General features: G+C 36.6%; 1 protein-coding gene across 1 annotated transcript in view; it reads left to right on the forward strand.

The window, feature by feature from the left end:
* Window positions 1-19,152, forward strand: part of KIF11 (kinesin family member 11) — a 40,543-nt gene that overhangs the window by 10,022 nt on the left and 11,369 nt on the right. Inside the window, exons 7-17 of the mRNA XM_032432452.1 lie at window positions 1,183-1,273; window positions 2,693-2,935; window positions 4,633-4,728; window positions 7,844-7,932; window positions 8,779-8,866; window positions 9,979-10,167; window positions 10,802-11,009; window positions 11,908-12,080; window positions 14,709-14,834; window positions 15,369-15,527; window positions 18,169-18,275. Of these exons, the coding sequence (XP_032288343.1) occupies window positions 1,183-1,273; window positions 2,693-2,935; window positions 4,633-4,728; window positions 7,844-7,932; window positions 8,779-8,866; window positions 9,979-10,167; window positions 10,802-11,009; window positions 11,908-12,080; window positions 14,709-14,834; window positions 15,369-15,527; window positions 18,169-18,275 (1,569 nt within the window). The remainder of the gene's footprint in view (window positions 1-1,182; window positions 1,274-2,692; window positions 2,936-4,632; window positions 4,729-7,843; window positions 7,933-8,778; window positions 8,867-9,978; window positions 10,168-10,801; window positions 11,010-11,907; window positions 12,081-14,708; window positions 14,835-15,368; window positions 15,528-18,168; window positions 18,276-19,152) is intronic.

Raw genomic sequence — 19,152 nt, forward strand, 5'->3', positions numbered from 1 at the left:
GGGGGGGGCGGAGGGGCAGGGGAGAAGCAGACTCCCTGCTGAGCAAGGAGCCTGACTCTGGACTTTATTGATCCCAGGACTTTGGGATCACGACCTGAGCCGAAGGCAGATGCTTAGCCAACTGAGCCACCCAGGCACCCCTAGGACTCATTTTTTTATATGTAGACTTGAGTAAAGGTCTCTTTATGAATGTATGTGGTAAAGTGAAGGAAAACATTAAATTTTCCAAAATCATAGTTGACTTCTATGCTTAATTGCATTAATTCCATAATCTTGGATTAGAAATGGGTAAATAATGATAGAAAAATATGAAATATATATTGAATTCAGATTTATAGTTTCTTTATATTTTTCCTGTGCCCTTTTCTGTAATTTTAAATAATAAATAAAATATGATTCTTACTGGAAAACTTTCCAAGTAACATGAAAAGTGCAAATAAGAAAATTAAAAATTATCATATTCCTCACTAATCATCAATGACATTAACAAACATAGGAATGTTCACCAAATGTCATTGATACGGGAATAAAAGAGGTCTTTGGTTGTCTATATAACTTTTGTATCCCTCAGATAAAAACTGAATGTCAGTATATAATATAAGATAGACATCGGAACACTTTATGGTCTAGTGGTGATTATCTTGTAGTATTTCAGTAATCATTGCTATTTACCGTTTGCTTTTCAAGAGAGGGTGTTAACTATTTCTGATGACATTCTCAAAGCAGAGCAATATATTTTTACAACAGTTGACATTGAAAGCAAGTAATCTGATGACTTGTGTGGTACTGTTTGAATTTATGGTAATGACGTATTTCAAGAGATTCTTATAAATAAGAAGCTTGATTGCAAGCCTTCTCCTCTGACATACCAGGCAACTGTCCCAAACCGACCCCACATCCAGCTTTTAGAGGTCTTGAGGATTCTAGTTCCTAAGTCTTTTAGGGTGTTTACAGGTAGTTTCTTATTGGGGTCCCCTTTGGAGGCAGCAAGTACAAGAAAGCAAAAACCTAAGCATTGTTCTATCTACCCTCTGTCTTCCAAAATCTTATTAATGTCTCCTGTCTGATACTATCTTTCTCTGCTTTGTGGAGTTTGATCTTTCTTTGTTCTTTTTAATATTTTATAGAAAGCAAATAATGTTTTACATTATAATGACTGGACAATCTGATCTTGTTTTCTAGTCGTTCCCACTCAGTTTTCTCTGTTACAATACATATGAAAGAAACTACAATTGATGGAGAGGAGCTTGTTAAAATTGGAAAGTTGAACTTGGTAAGTATCTACCTTAATACTAGTTTCATTCTTTTTTTTTCCCTCCAGCATTATTGAGGTATAATTGACAAATAAAATTATATATTTAAAGTGTACAATGTGATGATTTGATACATGTTCGCTTTGAGAAATGAGTACCATAATCAGGTTAATTAACATATCCTTCATCTCACATAGTTACTTTTGGGGGGATTGCTGTAAGAATGTTTAGGTCTACTCTTAGCAAATTTCAGTATAGTATTATTAACTGTCATCACCATAGTGTACATTAGATCCCCAGAGTTTATTCATCTTATAACTGAAGGCTTACACGCTTTGACCAGCATCTGCTTCTCCCCCATTCCCCTGCTCCTGGTAACCGTCATTCTCTCCATTTCAGTGAACTTTCCTTCTCCCCACCCACCTCCTCAATTCTACACATAAGAGAGATCATATAGTATTTGTCCTTCTCTGTCTGGCTTATTTCACTTTGCATTACATCCTCTAGGTTCATCCATGTTGTTACAAATGGCAGGATTTCCTTCATTCTCATGGCTAAATAAATATATTCCGTTGTATATGTATACCATATCTTCTCTATATTCTTTTTTTTTTTTATGATTTTATTTATTTATTTGATAGAGACACAGCGAGAGAGGGAACACAAGCAGGGGGAGCGAGAGAGGGAGAAGCAGGCCTCCCACAGAGCAGGGAGCCCGACGCGGGGCTCTATCCCAGGACCCTAGGGTCATGACCTGAGCCAAAGGCAGACGCTTAACGACTGAGCCACCCAGGCACCCCCATTTCTTCTCCCTTCATTCATCAGCTGACACAGTTTCCATATCTTTGCTATTGTGAATAATGCATTGAACGTGGGAGTGCAGATATCTCTTTGAGATACTGATTTCGTTTCCCTTGGATAATATACCTAGAAGTGGGATTGCTGGATCATATGGTAGTTCTTTTCAACTGTTTCATTCTTTTTTTTTTTGAGAGGGAGAGAGAGGTTGCAGGGGCAGAGGGAGAGGGAAAGAGAATCTTTTATTTATTTTTAAGATTTATTTATTTTAGAGAGGAGAGAGGGGCAGAGAGAGGGAGAGAGAATCTCAAGCAGAATTCTGGCTGAGCGAGGAACCGAACATGGGGCTTGATCTCGTGACCCTGAGATCATGACCTGAGCCAAAATTCAGAGTTGGATGCTTAATGGACTGAGCCACTCAGGCCCCCTCAACTGTTTCATTCTTGACCACCTCGGAGCAGCTTGAAATTCTGTACTTCTAGACAATAGTTTTGAAGTCACTAGGTAATTAGCTTTGTAGTAGATTGTTAATTATAAAAAAATTATTTTGCTAGCTATTTAATATATTATATTTGAGAATGAAAGTCTTTGTATCCAAATCCAGTGGAACTAACAACCTACTTTTATTTTCGAAATTCAAGGTTGATCTTGCGGGAAGTGAGAACATTGGCCGTTCTGGAGCAGTTGACAAGAGAGCCCGGGAAGCTGGAAATATCAATCAATCCCTTTTGACTTTGGGAAGGGTTATTACTGCTCTTGTAGAAAGAACACCTCATGTTCCTTATCGAGAATCTAAACTAACTAGAATCCTCCAGGATTCTCTTGGGGGACGTACAAGAACATCTATAATTGCAACAATTTCTCCTGCATCTCTCAATCTTGAGGTAAGCCCTTTAATAGGTATCTGCAAGTGTAGTAGGTGTAATTATTATTTAGCTATCACATAATTTATTTTACTTTTTTATCACATATTTAAAAAGTTCATTAATTGGCTTCATTCATTCTAAGCAAGAGTAAAAGAATCTGGATATTACACATGGACATAGAGGAGGACACAACTGAAAAAATTGTCTTTCTCCTTCCTGGCAGAGTTTTTAATCTTAAAAAGCCAATTACTTAATGGCTTTTCCCACACAGTCTTCAAAAGAAATTGCTGTGGTCATTAGCAGTGCATGGTTACATGGGGTATGGAGATTTTTTTTTTTTAAAAGATTTTATTTATTTGAGAGAGAGAATGAGTGGGGGGAGAGGGAGAAGCAGACTGCCTGCTGAACAGGGAGCCTGATGGGGGGCGGGTTACAGAGATTTAAGTGAGGACTTAAAAGTGGGTTAAGTGAATGCTAGTGTTGTAGAAGCTCTTAGAGGGCACTGAAGATGGGTTGGATGTGTGAGAACAGGTGGTAAAACCAAGAGAAGCAAAAAAGATGGTGAAATCTCTTATTATGATTGTTTCCTTTAAGTGGAGTTACGAAAGGTTTTATAAGGTCTCTAACTCTCCTTTCATTTTAAAAAACATCTTTACCGAGATATAATTCACATACCATTAAATTCACCCATTAAAAATATGTAATTCGAGGGGCGCCTGGGTGGCTCAGTCGTTAAGCGTCTGCCTTCAGCTCAGGTCACGATCCCAGGGTCCTGGGATCGAGTCCCACATCGGGCTCCCTGCTCAGCGGGAGGCCTGCTTCTCCCTCTCCCACTCCCCCTGCTTGTGTTCCCTCTCTCACTGTCTCTCTCTCTGTCAAAAAAAAAGTAAAATCTTTAAAAAAAAATATATGTAATTTGATGATTTTAATATATTTGCTGAGCTGTGCAACCATCACTAAAGTCTGTTTAGAGCATTTTCATTACCCCAGAAAGAAACCTTGTAACCCATTAGGAATCACTCTCCATTTGCCCTCACTCCCAGCCCTAGGTCACTACTAACCTACTTTAAAATATTTTTCTTTTTTTTTTTTTTTTAAGATTTTATTTCTTTATTTGAGAGAAAGTGCATGCACAAGCGGGGGCGGGGGGGGGGCTGGGAAGGGAGGGTGCAAAGGGAGAGGGAGAAGCAGACTCCCCAATGAGCAGAGAGCCCGATGTGAGGCTAGATCCCAGGACCCTGAGATCATGACCTGAGCCTAAGGCAGACGCTTAACCAACTGAGCCACCCAGGTGCCCCACCCTACCTTTTTAATCTATAGATTTGCCTAGTCTGGACATTTCGTGTAAATGGAATTATGCAATAAGTGTTCTTTTGTGACTGGCTTCTTACACCTAGCATGTTTTCAGTGTTCATCCATGTGGTTAGCGTGTATCCATGCTTCATTCCTTTTTGTAGGTGAGTAATTTTCCATTGTATGAATATAGGATGTTTTGTTTATTCATCAGCTGATGGGGTTCATTGAGTGTGAAGACTGAAGTAAAAAATTCTTAGGGTATAGTGGTCCTAGTGGATGATAGATTTTTAGGTTAGATACAACCATAAATTATTTCTTGTAAGTTATTTTTTTTCTTATAAGTTATTTTACAGTACATTTTATATAACAGAACTACATTATTCTTATAATATCTTTAGTAATTGGCATTTTCTTCACAGGAAACTCTGAGTACATTGGAATATGCTCATAGAGCAAAGAACATACTAAATAAGCCTGAAGTTAACCAGAAACTCACCAAAAGAGCTCTTATTAAGGTAATTGTGAATTTTGGTAATTGTTAAAAGATTTGTTCAATTGCCTGTGGTAAGGCTTTTCATCTAATGATTTTAATTAATTACCTAATATATTAAAATGTTTTTTTCTAATGCTAATGTGACTTTACCAGCTCTATCAAGTCAGCAAAATTTGTAATTATTTACATTTACAAAATTTATTTATTTGTAGCTTTAGTGTATAATCACCATACATTAATGTGGTATTAGGGTATAATTTCCATAAGACTCCTCCATTGTAAGCCTACAATGCAATGATTTTTAGTACATTTATAGAGCTGTGCAACATCACTATAATCTACTTAGGACATTTCTTTCACTATATAGTTCCCCTTTGCCCCTTTGCAAACAGTCAGCCAGCCACTGATGTACTTTTTGTCTATAGATTTGTTCTACAAATCTAGTTTGTAGACTTTTCACAAAAAAGATATACAAATGGATAATAAGCATGTGAAAAGATGCTCATTTTCATTATTCATTAGGGGAATGCTAATTAAAACCACACTGAGGGTACAATTATACACTTATTAGAATGGCTAACATTAAAAAGACAGACTATAACAAGTGTTGGAGAGGATGTGGAGAAACTGCAACCTTCACACATTCACTGCTGATGAAAATTTAAAGTGGTACAGCCACTGTGGAAAGCAGTTTCTAAAAGAGTTAAACATAAACTTATTGAGCAACACAGAAATTAAACTGCCAGGTATCTACCTAAGAAGACTGCAAATACATCAACACAAAGACTTATATGCTAATGTTCATAGCAGCATTACTGGAAATAATCCAAATGTTCATTGGCTGGTGAATGGATAAACACAATGTGTTATTATCCATTTAATGGAATACCATTTGGCAATAGAAAGAAATAGTCTATTGATACATGCTACAACATAGATGAAGCCCCAATGTTATGCTAAGTGAAAGAAGTCAGATGCAAAAGATCAAATATTGCATGATTCCATTTAAGAAATGTCTAGAAAGTTAACCAGAAACTCACCAAAAGAGTGCCCCAATTTTATTTTTTTTAATTGAAGTTTTCATTGAGATAATTGAGAGAAATAATGCAGAAAGATCCTTAGCACATTTTGTTAAACTACAGTAAAGTATCACCACAGGGATATTGACATTAATAACAGTCCATTCGTCTTATTCCTCAGTTCTCCTTGTACTCATTTATGTGTGTGTATTTAGTTCTATACAATTTTGTCACATGTGTAGGTTTGTGCATCAACCATCACAGTTAAGATACTGAGCAGTTCCATCACCACAGGGGTCCCTCATATTGCCTTTTTATAATCACTTCCTTCCCACTCTCACTTCCTCTCCCTAATCTCTGGTATCCATTAATCTGTGCTCTATATCTAAACTCTTGCCATTTCGGGGCGCCTGGGTGGCTCAGCCGTTAAGCGTCTGCCTTCGGCTCAGGTCATGATCCCAGGGTCCTGGGATCGAGCCCCGCATCGGGCTCCCTGCTCTGCGGGAAGCCTGCTTCTCCCTCTCCCACTCCCCCTGCTTGTGTTCCCTCTCTTGCTGTGTCTCTGTCTGTCAAATTAATAAAATCTTAAAAAAAAAAAAAAAGAAAAAAACCTTAAAAAAATAAAATAAAATAAACTCTTGCCATTTCAAAAATGTTATTGAATAGAATCATACAGTATGTAAACTTTTGAGATTGCATTTTTCACTACTACTCAGCAGAATTTTCTGGAGGTTCACCTGAGTTGCGCACATTGATAGATCTTTCCTTTTGAGTGCTAAGTAGTATTCCGTGGTATGTATATATCATACATATAGTTTGTGTAACCATTTACCTGTTGAATGACATATGGGCTGATTTCAGTTTTTCACAATTACAAGTAGAACTGCTGTGAACATTTTGGTTATAGGTATCCGTGTAAACATAAATTTTCACTTTTCTGGAATGATTGCCTAAGAGTATAAGTTGTTGGGTATGGTAATTGAATATTTAGTTTTTTTAGAGAGCTGCCAAGCTGTTTTCCAGAGTGGCTGTGCCATTTTATATTTCCACTAGCAATACAGGAGTGATCTAGTTACTCCACATATTCACCAGCATTTGGTGTTGTAACTATTTTTTATTTTAGGTATTATGATGAGTATAATAGGTGCTAAATATCTCACTGTGGTTTTAACTTGCATTTCTCTAATGGCTAATGGTGTTGAGCATCTCTTCATGTGCTTATTCGCTATTTGCATATCCTCTTTGGTGAAATGTCTATTCATGTCTTTAGGCCCATTTTCTAATTGGGTTTTTAATGTTTTTATTAAAAAAAGTTTCAGGGCGCCTGGGTGGCTCAGTTGGTTAAGCATCTGACTCTTGATTTTGGGTCAGGTCATGATCTCAGGGTCCTGGGATTAAGCCTCACATAGGTCTGCTTGTCTCCCTCTGACTCTGTGCTCTCTCTCTGTCTCTCTCTCAAATAAATAAATAAATCTTTGAAAAAAAATTTGGTGGCGCTGCCTGGGTGGGTCAGTTGGTTGGGTGTCTAACTTGATTTTGGCTCAGGTCGTGACCTCAGTCGCAGGGTCATGAGATCGAGCCCCGAGTCAGGCTCTGAGATGGGTGTGGAGCCTGCTTAAGATCTCTGTCTCCCTCTCCCTCTGCCCCCCACCTCTTAAAAAAAAAAAAAAGAATTTATTTTATTTTTAAGTAATCTCTACACCCAGCGTGGGGCTTGAACCCACAACCTGGAGATCAAGAATCGCACGCTCCACTGAGCCAGCCAGGCTCCCTGCTAATTGGATTTTTAAAAATTATTGTGGTTTGAAAGTTCTTAATATGTTTCAGATACTAGTCCTTTGTCACAAATGTGGTTTGCAGTCATTTTCTCCTAGTCTGTAGTTTATCTTCTTTATATGGCCCTTTTTTTTTAAAAGAATTTATTTATTTAAGCTATTGAAAGACTTTATTCTAAACAGATTAATATTGAATGAAAAGTATGATTATGACTTTTATTTTTCATGTTTTAAAAAACATAAAAGGGCTAAGTACATGTTTTATTTGTTAAATATCCTCCCCAAAATGAATGAACAAAAAGTTAAATGCTAAATTGACACCTACAATGTTCTTCTTGTGTAGGAATATACAGAAGAGATAGAGCGTCTGAAACGAGATCTTGCTGCAGCCCGTGAGAAAAATGGGGTGTACATTTCTGAAGAAAATTTTAGGTAAGACCTTGGATGTGGAAATTAATTTCCAAGAATAATCATTTCCTGATAGCAAGGTGTTTGAAGTAAAATTTACTTATGTGACAGTAACTAAAATCTTTATATCTAGTGCTTCCTATAAATGCTTCTTTTTCTTTTGACATTAACAGGTAGTTATCAAACAGTTAAAAATTTTTATATGGCTTTAATTTTAAATAATTATAGATCCCCATGAAGTTGCAAGAAAAATACAGAGAGGTCCCATGTATTTTTCACTTGTTTTCCCCACTCATTATCTCTTGCATAACTTTAGTAAAACATCAGTGGTGGTGTGTGTTGGGGTGCATATTGGGGTATGTGTGCAGGGGGTAGGAGGTATAATTGCTTTGTATATATACTTTAACTCACTTCTCCCATTTTGCCCCTTATCTCACCCCCTCCTCCTGTGACACCTGATGCCTTTAAGTCCCAAGCCTTTCCTGGATTCTGTGGGTCCTATTTATACTCCATATTCCTGATTGCAGACGCTTAGGTTGTATCCCTCCCCATCTTTACTTTGTGAGTTATAGTCCTTTGTCAGCTTGGTAGCTTCTCAAATTTTATATATACACATGCTTTTTTCCCCTCATAGGTAGGGATTCTCAGTTTCAAAATGGAGGTCACAAGAAGAATAGTCCATTTATAAGACAAGAGCAAGGAATACATTTGTTTTTTATAATTTGTATTTATTACTTATTGATATTTAGGCATCATTATCAAAGTGATAAATGGTAGAGATGATGTGTAACTCCCACAGTTTTGTTAGAATAAGTTTTAAAGGAATTAGGAAAAAATATTAACTGTTAAACTCATTAAACTTTATTTTAGAGCCATGAGTGGAAAACTAACTGTTCAAGAAGAACAGATTGTAGAATTGATTGAAAAAATTGGTGCCATTGAGGAGGAGCTAAATAGGGTAAGCATTTAAAACCGTATTGAATGAAAAAACCCCAAAACACAACAGTATTGTATGTTACATGAAAAGCAAATATTAAAAGAAAATTTCAGAACTTGAGGGACCTGATATTTTTTTAAGATTTTTAGTTTATTTTTATTTTTTAAAGATTTTATTTTTTCTAAGTAATCTCTATACCCAACATGGGGCTTGAATTTATAACCCTGAGATTAAGAGTTGCATGCTCCACTGATTGAGCCAGCCAGGCGCCCCTAAAGATTTTTTATTTTTAAGTAATGTCTACACCCAATGTGGGGCTTGAACTTAACATCCCCGAAACCCTGAGATCAGGAATCTCGTGCTCTACTGACTGAGCCAGCCAGGCACCACCCCCCGCCTTTTATAACATTCTTTTAATTTGTACTAAGTCTTTGAAATCCCATGTGTGCTTCATCTGTATATCTCAGTTCAGACAAGCCACTGTTTTTTTTTTAAAATAGGCTTCATGCCCAACGTGGGGCTTGAACTCACAACCCTGACATCAAGAGTCACATGCCCTACCGACTGAGCCAGCCAGGCGCCCCCCCCGATATTTTTTAAGATTTTTTTTTTCTTGCTGACTCTTATACTAAAATTAAGTTGTATCATAATTTTACTGTAATCAACGATGAAGAAACTGTCTATTTTAACACATTAAGGCAGCATTATGAGAAATTAACTGAATTGTGCGGTTTTATTGTTAAAGCTAAATAATGCTGAGACATTTTCATTACCTTGTGTATCATATGAGGGAATGCAGATGTTAGGAGAAACCAGATGTTGAATAACTAAGGTGGAAAGACGTGACCTTTCTATGCCACCCTCACATTGTCAGTGTTGAAAGGGACCTGAAGAACTAACACCACTACACTAGACCTGGTATTTAATCTCAAAAATTTTAATGAATTTACAGGAAGAGACCAGGTAACATATAAAATGTGCTAACCTACCTGGTGACTTGTTAACAACTTGTCACAGCTTTTGCATGGAAATAATTTGTTTGATTCTTCTATTATATTATGGACTAGCCAGGTGTTTCACCAACCAGTTCAGCATTTTGTAAATCTTAAAAAATGTTTAAATGTTATATTTAGGTTACGGAGTTATTTATGGACAATAAAAATGAACTTGACCAGTGTAAGTCTGACCTGCAAAATAAGACACAGGAACTTGAAACCACTCAAAAACATTTACAAGAAACTAAATTACAACTTGTTGAAGAAGAGTATATTACATCAGCTTTGGAAAGTACTGAGGAGAAACTTCATGATGCTGCCAGCAGGGTTTGTCTTTTGTTTTGATTTGTACTTGCATTAAAGAAATTAGAGAATGGATAGAAGTAACTTTCTTTGCTTAAGCATTAACTGTGAAATTCTATTTATCCACCCCAAATGATATTTCTGTCAATTTAAAGAACATATTTTACTATTTCATCTGAATTTTCCTCACTAGAGTTTCTGACTTAAGGAAAAAACCATTCCTGAAGTTTTGTAAAAAGAAAATAATTTTAATGTACTTTGGGGACATTGAGAACAATGATGCAGTACTTTCCCCTTTGGTCATGATTGGAACTAATCAGTCATAAAGAATTTAGCACCTTCTAATGGTGGGAGATGGTGAAAGAATTGTTTATTAGGTGCATGTTAGAGGAAATAGTAACACATAATAGAAAAATTTGTGAGGAAGCATAATTACTATATTAGGTTGGCAAAATCCCTTTTCCTTGCCTAGATTGCTAGATGAGGGGAAATTCCTGGGCAACTGGATAAATTGGCATGAATTGAAAATGTGTTCTGATACAATATCTAAAACTTACTAGTCCTCATCAGGAGAAATCCTTATGTAGCACAGATATTTTCATTAGACTGTTTTGTCATATCCATCTTACCAACATTTATTTTAAAAAATCATATATAGTTGCTTACCACAGTTGAAGAAACTACAAAAGATGTATCTGGTCTCCATTCCAAACTGGATCGTAAGAAGGCAATCGATCAGCACAATGCAGAAGCTCAGGATATTTTTGGCAAAAACCTGAATAGTCTGTTTAGTAATATGGAAGAATTAATTAAGGATAGCAGCTCAAAACAAAAGGCCATGCTAGAGACTCACAAGACTTTGTTTGGTAAGTTCAAGCATTTCTAATTAGTCTTTGTGTGATTAGTGTGAGACTAATTTCAAAACTGATCATTTACTATCTTAAAAAACTCAGGGGACCATGTCACTAGTCCCCTCCAGTGCACACACTATCTGTCAGACTAGGGATTATCTTTTACTGCCTTTGAATTAAAACAAATCTTAGCTGGGTTTGGTTTTTTTTTTTCCTGTTTTCTATAAAGTAAGTTTAACCACACCCATTGTTTGTTATCTTCATTTAGGGAAAAAAAACTTTTTTTTTTAAGATTTTATTTATTTGAGAGAGCAAGAGAGCGAGCAAGCACAAGCAGGTGGCGGGGCAGAGGGAGAGGGAGAAACAGACTCACTGCTGAGCAGGAAGCCTGACGCAGAGCTCGATCCCAAGAAGGCAGAGGCTTAACCATCTGAGCCACCTAGGTGCCCAGAGAAAAAAACTCTTAAATATTAGTTTTTTAATGTGAAAGTATTATCTTCACTATAGAAAACGTGTAAGATACAGAAACGTAAAAATTTGTAAAAATCACCTAGAGTCTAGTTGCTCTAAGCCAACCACTCTTAAGTTTGGTTTATTAATTTTATAACCTCTTTTACCTATTATAATACCGTGATTACCTGTAGCTGGAGATCACAGTGATTCTTGGTTTACTGTGAACTATAGTGATGGGTCTGATAAACTGACAAATATGACATGTGCTTGCAGAATACTCTAGAACATAAATAATTTATATTTGAAATGTTTCCTAGCTGATGTAATGAGCCAATTATTTTAAGCTTATTTGTTATTACAAATTTCCACAAGGATGTAATTTTCTCAACCTCTTTAAAGTACTTCTAACTGTATTAATATATTTATGTCAAAGTTTGTATCTTTTTTCTTTTTGGTATAGGTAACCTGCTGTCTTCCAGTGTCTCTGCATTAGACACAATTACTACAACAGCACTTGGATCTCTCACATCTGTTCCAGAAAATGTGTCTATACGTGTTTCTCAGATTTCTAATAGGATATTAACAGAACAGTCATTAGCAGCAGAAAGTAAAACTGTACTTCAGACATTGATTGTTAGTAAATCTCTTAAAGTATTTTTCAAGTGTTACTTTGCTAAGTCTTCAAAAACAATGTTAACTGCTCTTTCATTTTAAGTTTTACAAGACATGGTTATAAACATCACTTTAAGAGTAGGTTTATATATATATATATATATATTTTTTTTTTTTTTTTTTTTTTTTTTTAAAGATTTTATTTATTTGAGAGCGAGCATGAGCTGGGTGAAGGGCAGAGGGAGAAGCAGACTCCCTCCTGAGAGGGGAGCCTCCCTCCTGAGAGGGGAGCCTGAAGCGGGACTCAATCCTGGGACCCTGGGATCGTGACCTGAGCCAAAGGCAGAATCTTAATTGATTGAGCCACCCAGGTGCCCCAGATTTTATATATATATATATATTTTTTTTTTTTTAAGATTTTTATTTATTTGAGAAAGATTTATTTTTAACATTTTTGTTTTTATTTGAGAGAGAAAGAGTGCGCACTTGAGAGAGCACAGTGAGGAGGAGGGATAGAGGGAGAGGGAGGAGGGGCAGAGGGAGAGGGAAAAGCAGACTCCCTGCTGAGCAGGAAGCCTGATGCAGGGCTTGATCCCAGAACCCTGGGATCATGACCTGAGCCAAAGGCAGATGCTTAACCGAGTGAGCCACCCAGGCGCCCCCAGATATATATTTCTTTTAAAATTTTTTTTAAAAATATGATTTTTATTTTATTTTATTTTATCTTTTTTAAAGATTTTATTTATTTGTCAGAGAGAGAGACAGAGAGCGCAAGCAGGGGGAGCGGCAGACAGAGGGAGAAGCAGGCTCCCAGCTGAGCAAGGAGCCGGATGCGGGATCCCCTGGATCATGACCTGAGCTGAAGGCAGTTGCTTAACTGACTGAGCCACCCAGGCACCCCCGAGATTTATATTTTTAAAAGCAAATCTCTCCACTGTTTTTTTCTCCCAGAAAGATTAACTTCCAAATGCATATAACCAACCTTTGAAACTTTTTTCACTAACATCTTGTAACATTAAGAGCAGGAGTTAATAAGCCTAATAATTAGAAAGGACAGGTTTAGCACCAGATGAATTCAGGGGACCCACGAGTTGGTGGTTGGCTCAGAAATTGGTAAATCATCTTTTCCTCAAGGGTTTTGGAATGGTAATGCTGATGTTAAAGTTGACCCAACCAGAGGGGATATAAGCTGGTTAATTTTAAAATTATGGTAATACTGAGAAGTGCAAGAAAAAAAACTGCTAGAATTCTAGGAACACATATGACAATTTATGGGGTCAGATCTGTGCGATCAAGCCCTTCTTAACTGTAAGGCTCCTTTTCATAGTTCTACAGAAGCCACTCATCCAGTTACACTAGTATTACCTCCTTCAGAGCTGATTTGAATAATACTCTTTATTTTGTAATTGTATGATTTGCCCAGGAAGTCCGTGGCCATATCTCTTGTTTTCTTCTTTACGTAGGCTCTCTGCCTCCCCTTTTGAGTCTAACAATATTTGTCGAACATTTTCCAAGTAAATAACTACAAATGTTAGTTGACACTGCCTAGATGCAGTGCTTATATGACACTGTTTGATGGATTTCTTCAGTCACCCAAATTTGACAAAGTTAATAGAGGCTCAGTTGGTACTTTTAGGAAATTGATTTATGCACTAAATGCAAGACTGTATTTATTGAGGTCTTTCTACCAAGTTCTCTGCCACCTTGTAAACACTGCTGGAGTCAGGAGAGATGACTGCTTCTCCCACAGAATGAGTTGAAATGATGATAGCTTTTCTTTCCCAAAGAATGCCACTAGCCTTTTCCTTTCATTCCTCACTAATTGTTTCTGTTAGAGTTCCTCACCCTTCCCGAGTGAAGGGAACTTAAGGTCGCAGTTTTTTCCCTTTTTGTAAAAATTACCAATCCAAAAAAAAAAAAAAAATTCCCAATCTACATTCTCAACTCCATATATACCTCGACAAGAACAAGAACCTTGACAAGTTCTTCAGCTACAATAGGATATAAGTCACCAGGTCTTCAGAGTTTAATACTTCCAGCTCAGAGCCTACCTTTGAAGGCTATTTGGTTTCAGCCTTTCTGACTTATTTGAAATTTATTTTGTTAAAATGTACTTAACCAGGTTTTTTTTTTTTTTTTAAAGATTTTATTTATTTATTTGACAGAGAGAGACACAGCGAGAGAGGGAACACAAGCAGGGGGAGTGGGAGAGGGAGAAGCAGGCTTCCCGCCGAGCAGGGAGCCCGATGCGGGGCTCGATCCCAGGACCCTGGGATCATGACCTGAGCCGAAGGCAGACGCTTAATGACTGAGCCACCCAGGCGCCCCCCAGTTTTTTTTTTAAATTCCCTTTATTTGCAATGCTGAAATCTTATCAAATGATTGTCGTTTTCCCCTCTTCTGAATTCTTTGGACTTCTATTGCATTAGACTGTTAAGAATCTGTTGAACGCTACGTGACCATTTCTTAATTACTGTAGGTAGAATAAGTAACGTGAATATAAACTCTAGAAACAAATAGGCTCTATAGGCTATAAAGACTAGATAATGGAAACTTAGGATTTTACTATGCATGTGTTAACAAAGTATTTTAAGATACTGTCATTTAACCAGCCAGGTTTATGGAAGTGAAAATATTCTTTTTAACCAGGATGTACTTAAGACTGACCTTCTAAATTCACTGGAAACAGTTTTATCCCCCACGATGGTGTTTATACTGAAAATCAACAGTCAACTAAAGCATCTTTTCAAGACTTCATTGACAGTGGCCAGTAAGGTAACAAGTGTTATGTTCTTAATTTCTCAAAATCATATTGTTTTTTAAGAAAGAAATTTTATATATCTATGGCCATGTCTGTATACATGCAAAGCCATGGGTTATGAGGTGGGATCTGGAGGAGAGAGGAGATAGGATGCTCACTGCCATTGATGTGATCAACAGAATCCTGGCTAAGAAAAATGAGAGAATGATCTTCAAGAGAAGTGTGTGTTCACATAGTAGCATATATATATAGCATGCTACCATGAGTGGGTGAGGAAGATGTGCATATTCGTGTATACACGCATATGCATGCACATCTGCCTAAATATGCATAAAATATCTCTGGAAGTGTTTAAAAATGATAATAGCAATCTTCTCTCAGAGGTGAGAGTGGAACTGGGGTTCCAGGGGCTGGAGAGGGAAGACTTTTCTCTGCATACTGTTTTCTTGCTTGGATGTGTTCTATTTTGTATGTGTTCAACAAAGAAAGAAAGAAACTAAAATATGTTTTTTTAATTAAAAGAAAGAAACTAACTTTTTCCTTCAAAGATAGAAGATCAGAAAAACGAAATGGATAGCTTTCTCGGTACACTGTGTAATAAGCTACATGAACTACAAGAAAATACAATTTCTTCCTTGGCTGAATCACAGAAGCTATGTGAAAACTTAACTGAAGACCTGAAGACAATAAAAAAAATCCATTCACAGGTATCTCATTTAGGTGATTTGGGGAGCATAAAAAGGAAGTTTTATAACCTTTAACTTGATAATCCCTGTTATGTAATCTGAATGCTAATACTAATCTAATTAGTAGAACTAATTTAGAAACCTGAAAATGCCATAGCCACTCTTGCTTATAACAATAATTAATACAAAATAATTAAGAATACTTTTCTTGACCAGTTAATATTTTAGGATTTGCTACATTTAGAACCCTGTGCTAAAGCACTGTAAGACAAACAGGAGGGGCGCATGGGTGGCTTAGTCAATTAAGTGTCCAACTCCTGATTTCGGCTCAAGTCATGATCTCATGGTTGTGAAATTGAGCCCCGCATCAGGCTCTGCACTCATAGGGGAGTCTCCTTGAGATTCTCTTTCTCCCTTTCCCTCCCCCTCTGCCCCTCTCCCTGCTCAAGCTCTCTCTCTCTCTCTCAAATAAATAATAAAATCTTAAGAAAAAATAAAGACAAGACTGTCCTTTCATCATACCGAGATGAAAGATGAAGCTAGAGAAACTTTTGGGAGTGCAATTAGAAGAAAATGGTGATAGTATTTACAATGAATATGTATCTGCAATATAACTTGATAAATTGTTTTTTTCCTTGGGTAACATGGATAGTTATTCTCTTTCAGGAACTGTATCCTGTCTCTTACTATTTCTGTCTCATTGATGTCAGACATTTAGATTATAGCAAATTAATACAATTCTTTTTTTTTTTTTTTTGAAAGAGCGAGAGAGAGAGAGAGAGTGCATGGATGTCTATGGTGGGGGAAAGGGCAGAGGCAGAGGGAGAGGGTGAGAGAGAATCTTAAGCAGGCTCCACACTGGGTTCCATGCAGGGCTCTATCTCATGACCCTGAGATCATGACCTGCGCTGAAACCAAGAGTCGGATACTTAACCGACTGAGCCACCCAGCTGCCCCAATTAATACAATTCTTAATTTTAATTGATTGTAAATGTAATTCATGACCTACCTTCCTCCATGTAAGCTGTTTCTCAGTTCATGACCAAACCAAACCTCCAAACCAGGGAAGTCATAATCTGTAAAGATCAGATATATGGAAAACAACTCCTCGTATTCTTAAGGCCTGAGGTAATGAGTGTGTAAAGTTTTATTAAATGAGGCTAATTATTACATGACAGAACTCTTTGGTCAATAAAACTATTGACATGATTTAGTGAGTAATAGAGATTTCTTTTTCTTTGGAAGTAAGGGAGGGGGAATTCACATCCATGTCATCCAAAATGAGAAAGGAAACAAATCCAAGATTTTTAGGCAAGAGTTAAAGCAACTTTGAAGTAAGAGTATTTGTTTCCGTAATTGATAAGCATGAAACTTTTTGGAGAAAGGATTAACATCAAAATAGTAAAACTAATAGTTAACATTTCCTGAGCCACTCACTATGTGCTTATTCCTGTCATCAATATAGATACAGGTTCTATTACTAGCCTAGTTTTCTAATGAGGAAACCAAGGCTTTGAAAGCACGTAAGAGTATTTAGATCCTCTGAGAGTAGTAGTGGTGATTTTTGTGTCTGAAATGCATCCACTTTTGAGTTGCTCTGTTTCTAGAACATATTCTTGCAATTTGAAATTGTAGCAGTTTCTCATACCTCTGCATCAACCTGTCTATAACTTTTTAGGTATATGTTCTAAGGTAGATCAGCTTTTTATATATTAGCTGTTTTGAAATGTTTAAATTGATAAGCAGCTGTTTAAAAACAAGCAAAACACCTATGGTCCAAAAAGTATTTTAACATGATTTGACTTCTTTGGCTTTACAGAAGTTCAATTTATTAAGTGTGCTGTTTCTCAGATATTCTAGAACTTGAAGTTAGCACTAACAAAACAATTATGAACACCTATCTACATGTAGATAAATCTGATAATACCTGCATTTTCCTCTACTTTGAGACGAGTAAAAATACTGACAGACTTTATTCATAATCAGTCTTGGATATGTATTGTCAGCTGATGTGTATTTTAGAGATGTTGGTCGATCTAATGGACTGAACAGTGAATAAGAATGCTGGATGCATGTTCAGCTCTTTCTTGGCCTTTAGTGTAGCTTCTTCATTTTATAAGTTTAAATCCCTATCATGTTGTGTGCCTTAAAACAACTTGTTTTTAAAGATGCCAAGTATGAGCAAAGGTGAAATTATGTTTTATTAATATGATCCAGCTAGATTTTGTAAAATGTTTCAACTTAAGTAATTACTACTATTTTTGGACTACTTGACCCATCAGATTATCAGCATTACTTTTCTGGTAGTGTTATCAGTTAAGAAGCAACTGGTGCTCGAGACCTGTCAAAGTGGTTCTCCTAGCATAAGGTGACATCTTGGTGTATTTGCTTCGTTTTGAGGTACACTGAAAGTAATTTGTTACTAAATAATCGTTAAGATAGCAAAGTTTGCTAATTGTTTACTTTTTAAAAAAATTCCTTTAATATTATCCTTTTAATATCAGTTACACTGCTTTCCTCTATGGGTGAGAAGTGGAATTAAAGTTCTCTTGTTGAGAATTTGTATAATTCTCAGCTATGGGAAAATACTTCATGTCAATATTAGAGGAAAAGTTCAGGTGTCATAATTTCAACCTCTTCCTCTCCCACACCTTTCTTATAGGAACTTTGCCAGTTAATCAATCTTTGGGCAGAGAGATTCTGTGCCTTGGAGGAAAAGTGTGAAAACATCCAGAAACCACTTAGTAGCATCCAAGAAAATACAGAACAGTAAGCAGTTTTTAATTCTCTTTAACTTTTCAGGCGCCTGGGTGGCTCAGTTGTTAAGTGTCTGCCTTCGGCTCAGGTCATGATCCCAGGATCCTGGGATCAAGTCCCATATCGGGGTACCTGCTCGGCAGGAAGCCTGTTTCTCCCTCTCCCACTCCCCCTGCTTGTGTTCCCTCTCTCGCTCTCTCTCTCTGTTGAAAAATAATAAATAAAATCTTAAAAAATAAAAAACTCTTTAACTTTTCTCCGCCTGAAATTATTTCAGAATAGACGGCTTCAAACAGTACAAATTATACTATCAACCGATTTCTCATTTAACATTTTATGTTTGTTTTCTCATTCTCATTCCCTTTCTCTCTTCCCAGGCCCTTCTAATATTTTACATATAGATATCTTTTCTGAACTAGCTGTGCATAGGTTGCATCCATAATGCTCACTTTCCCCTAAATACTTCAGGCTGTATTTCCTAAAAATAAGGATATTCTCTTATATTACCATAATATAATTATTTTAAATCAGAAAATTAATATTGGTAACTTCTATTACCTAGTATTACAGACCTAATTCAAATTTTGCCAGTTGTCTCACTGGTGTTCTTTATAAGAAAAGAAAAAGATTTTCTTCCTGCTCTAGGATTTAATCTAGGATCACACATTGCATTTGATTGTCATGTCTCTTGAATCTCCTTTAATCTGGAGTAGTTTCATAGTGTTTGTCTTTTATGACCTTTGCTTTTTCAACAGCATAGAATATTTATTTAGTACAGTGTCCCTCAGTTGGGGTTGGCCTTCATAATTAATTGGAATTTCTCTGTAGCTTCTTTCAAGATATTTTTCTTTGCCTTTAGTTTTTGGAGGTTTGATTATATTGTGTTGTC

The sequence above is a fragment of the Phoca vitulina genome, unplaced genomic scaffold (genome assembly GCF_004348235.1).
Source record: "Phoca vitulina isolate PV1807 unplaced genomic scaffold, GSC_HSeal_1.0 scaffold48, whole genome shotgun sequence".
In the NCBI taxonomy this organism is placed as follows: domain Eukaryota; kingdom Metazoa; phylum Chordata; class Mammalia; order Carnivora; family Phocidae; genus Phoca; species Phoca vitulina.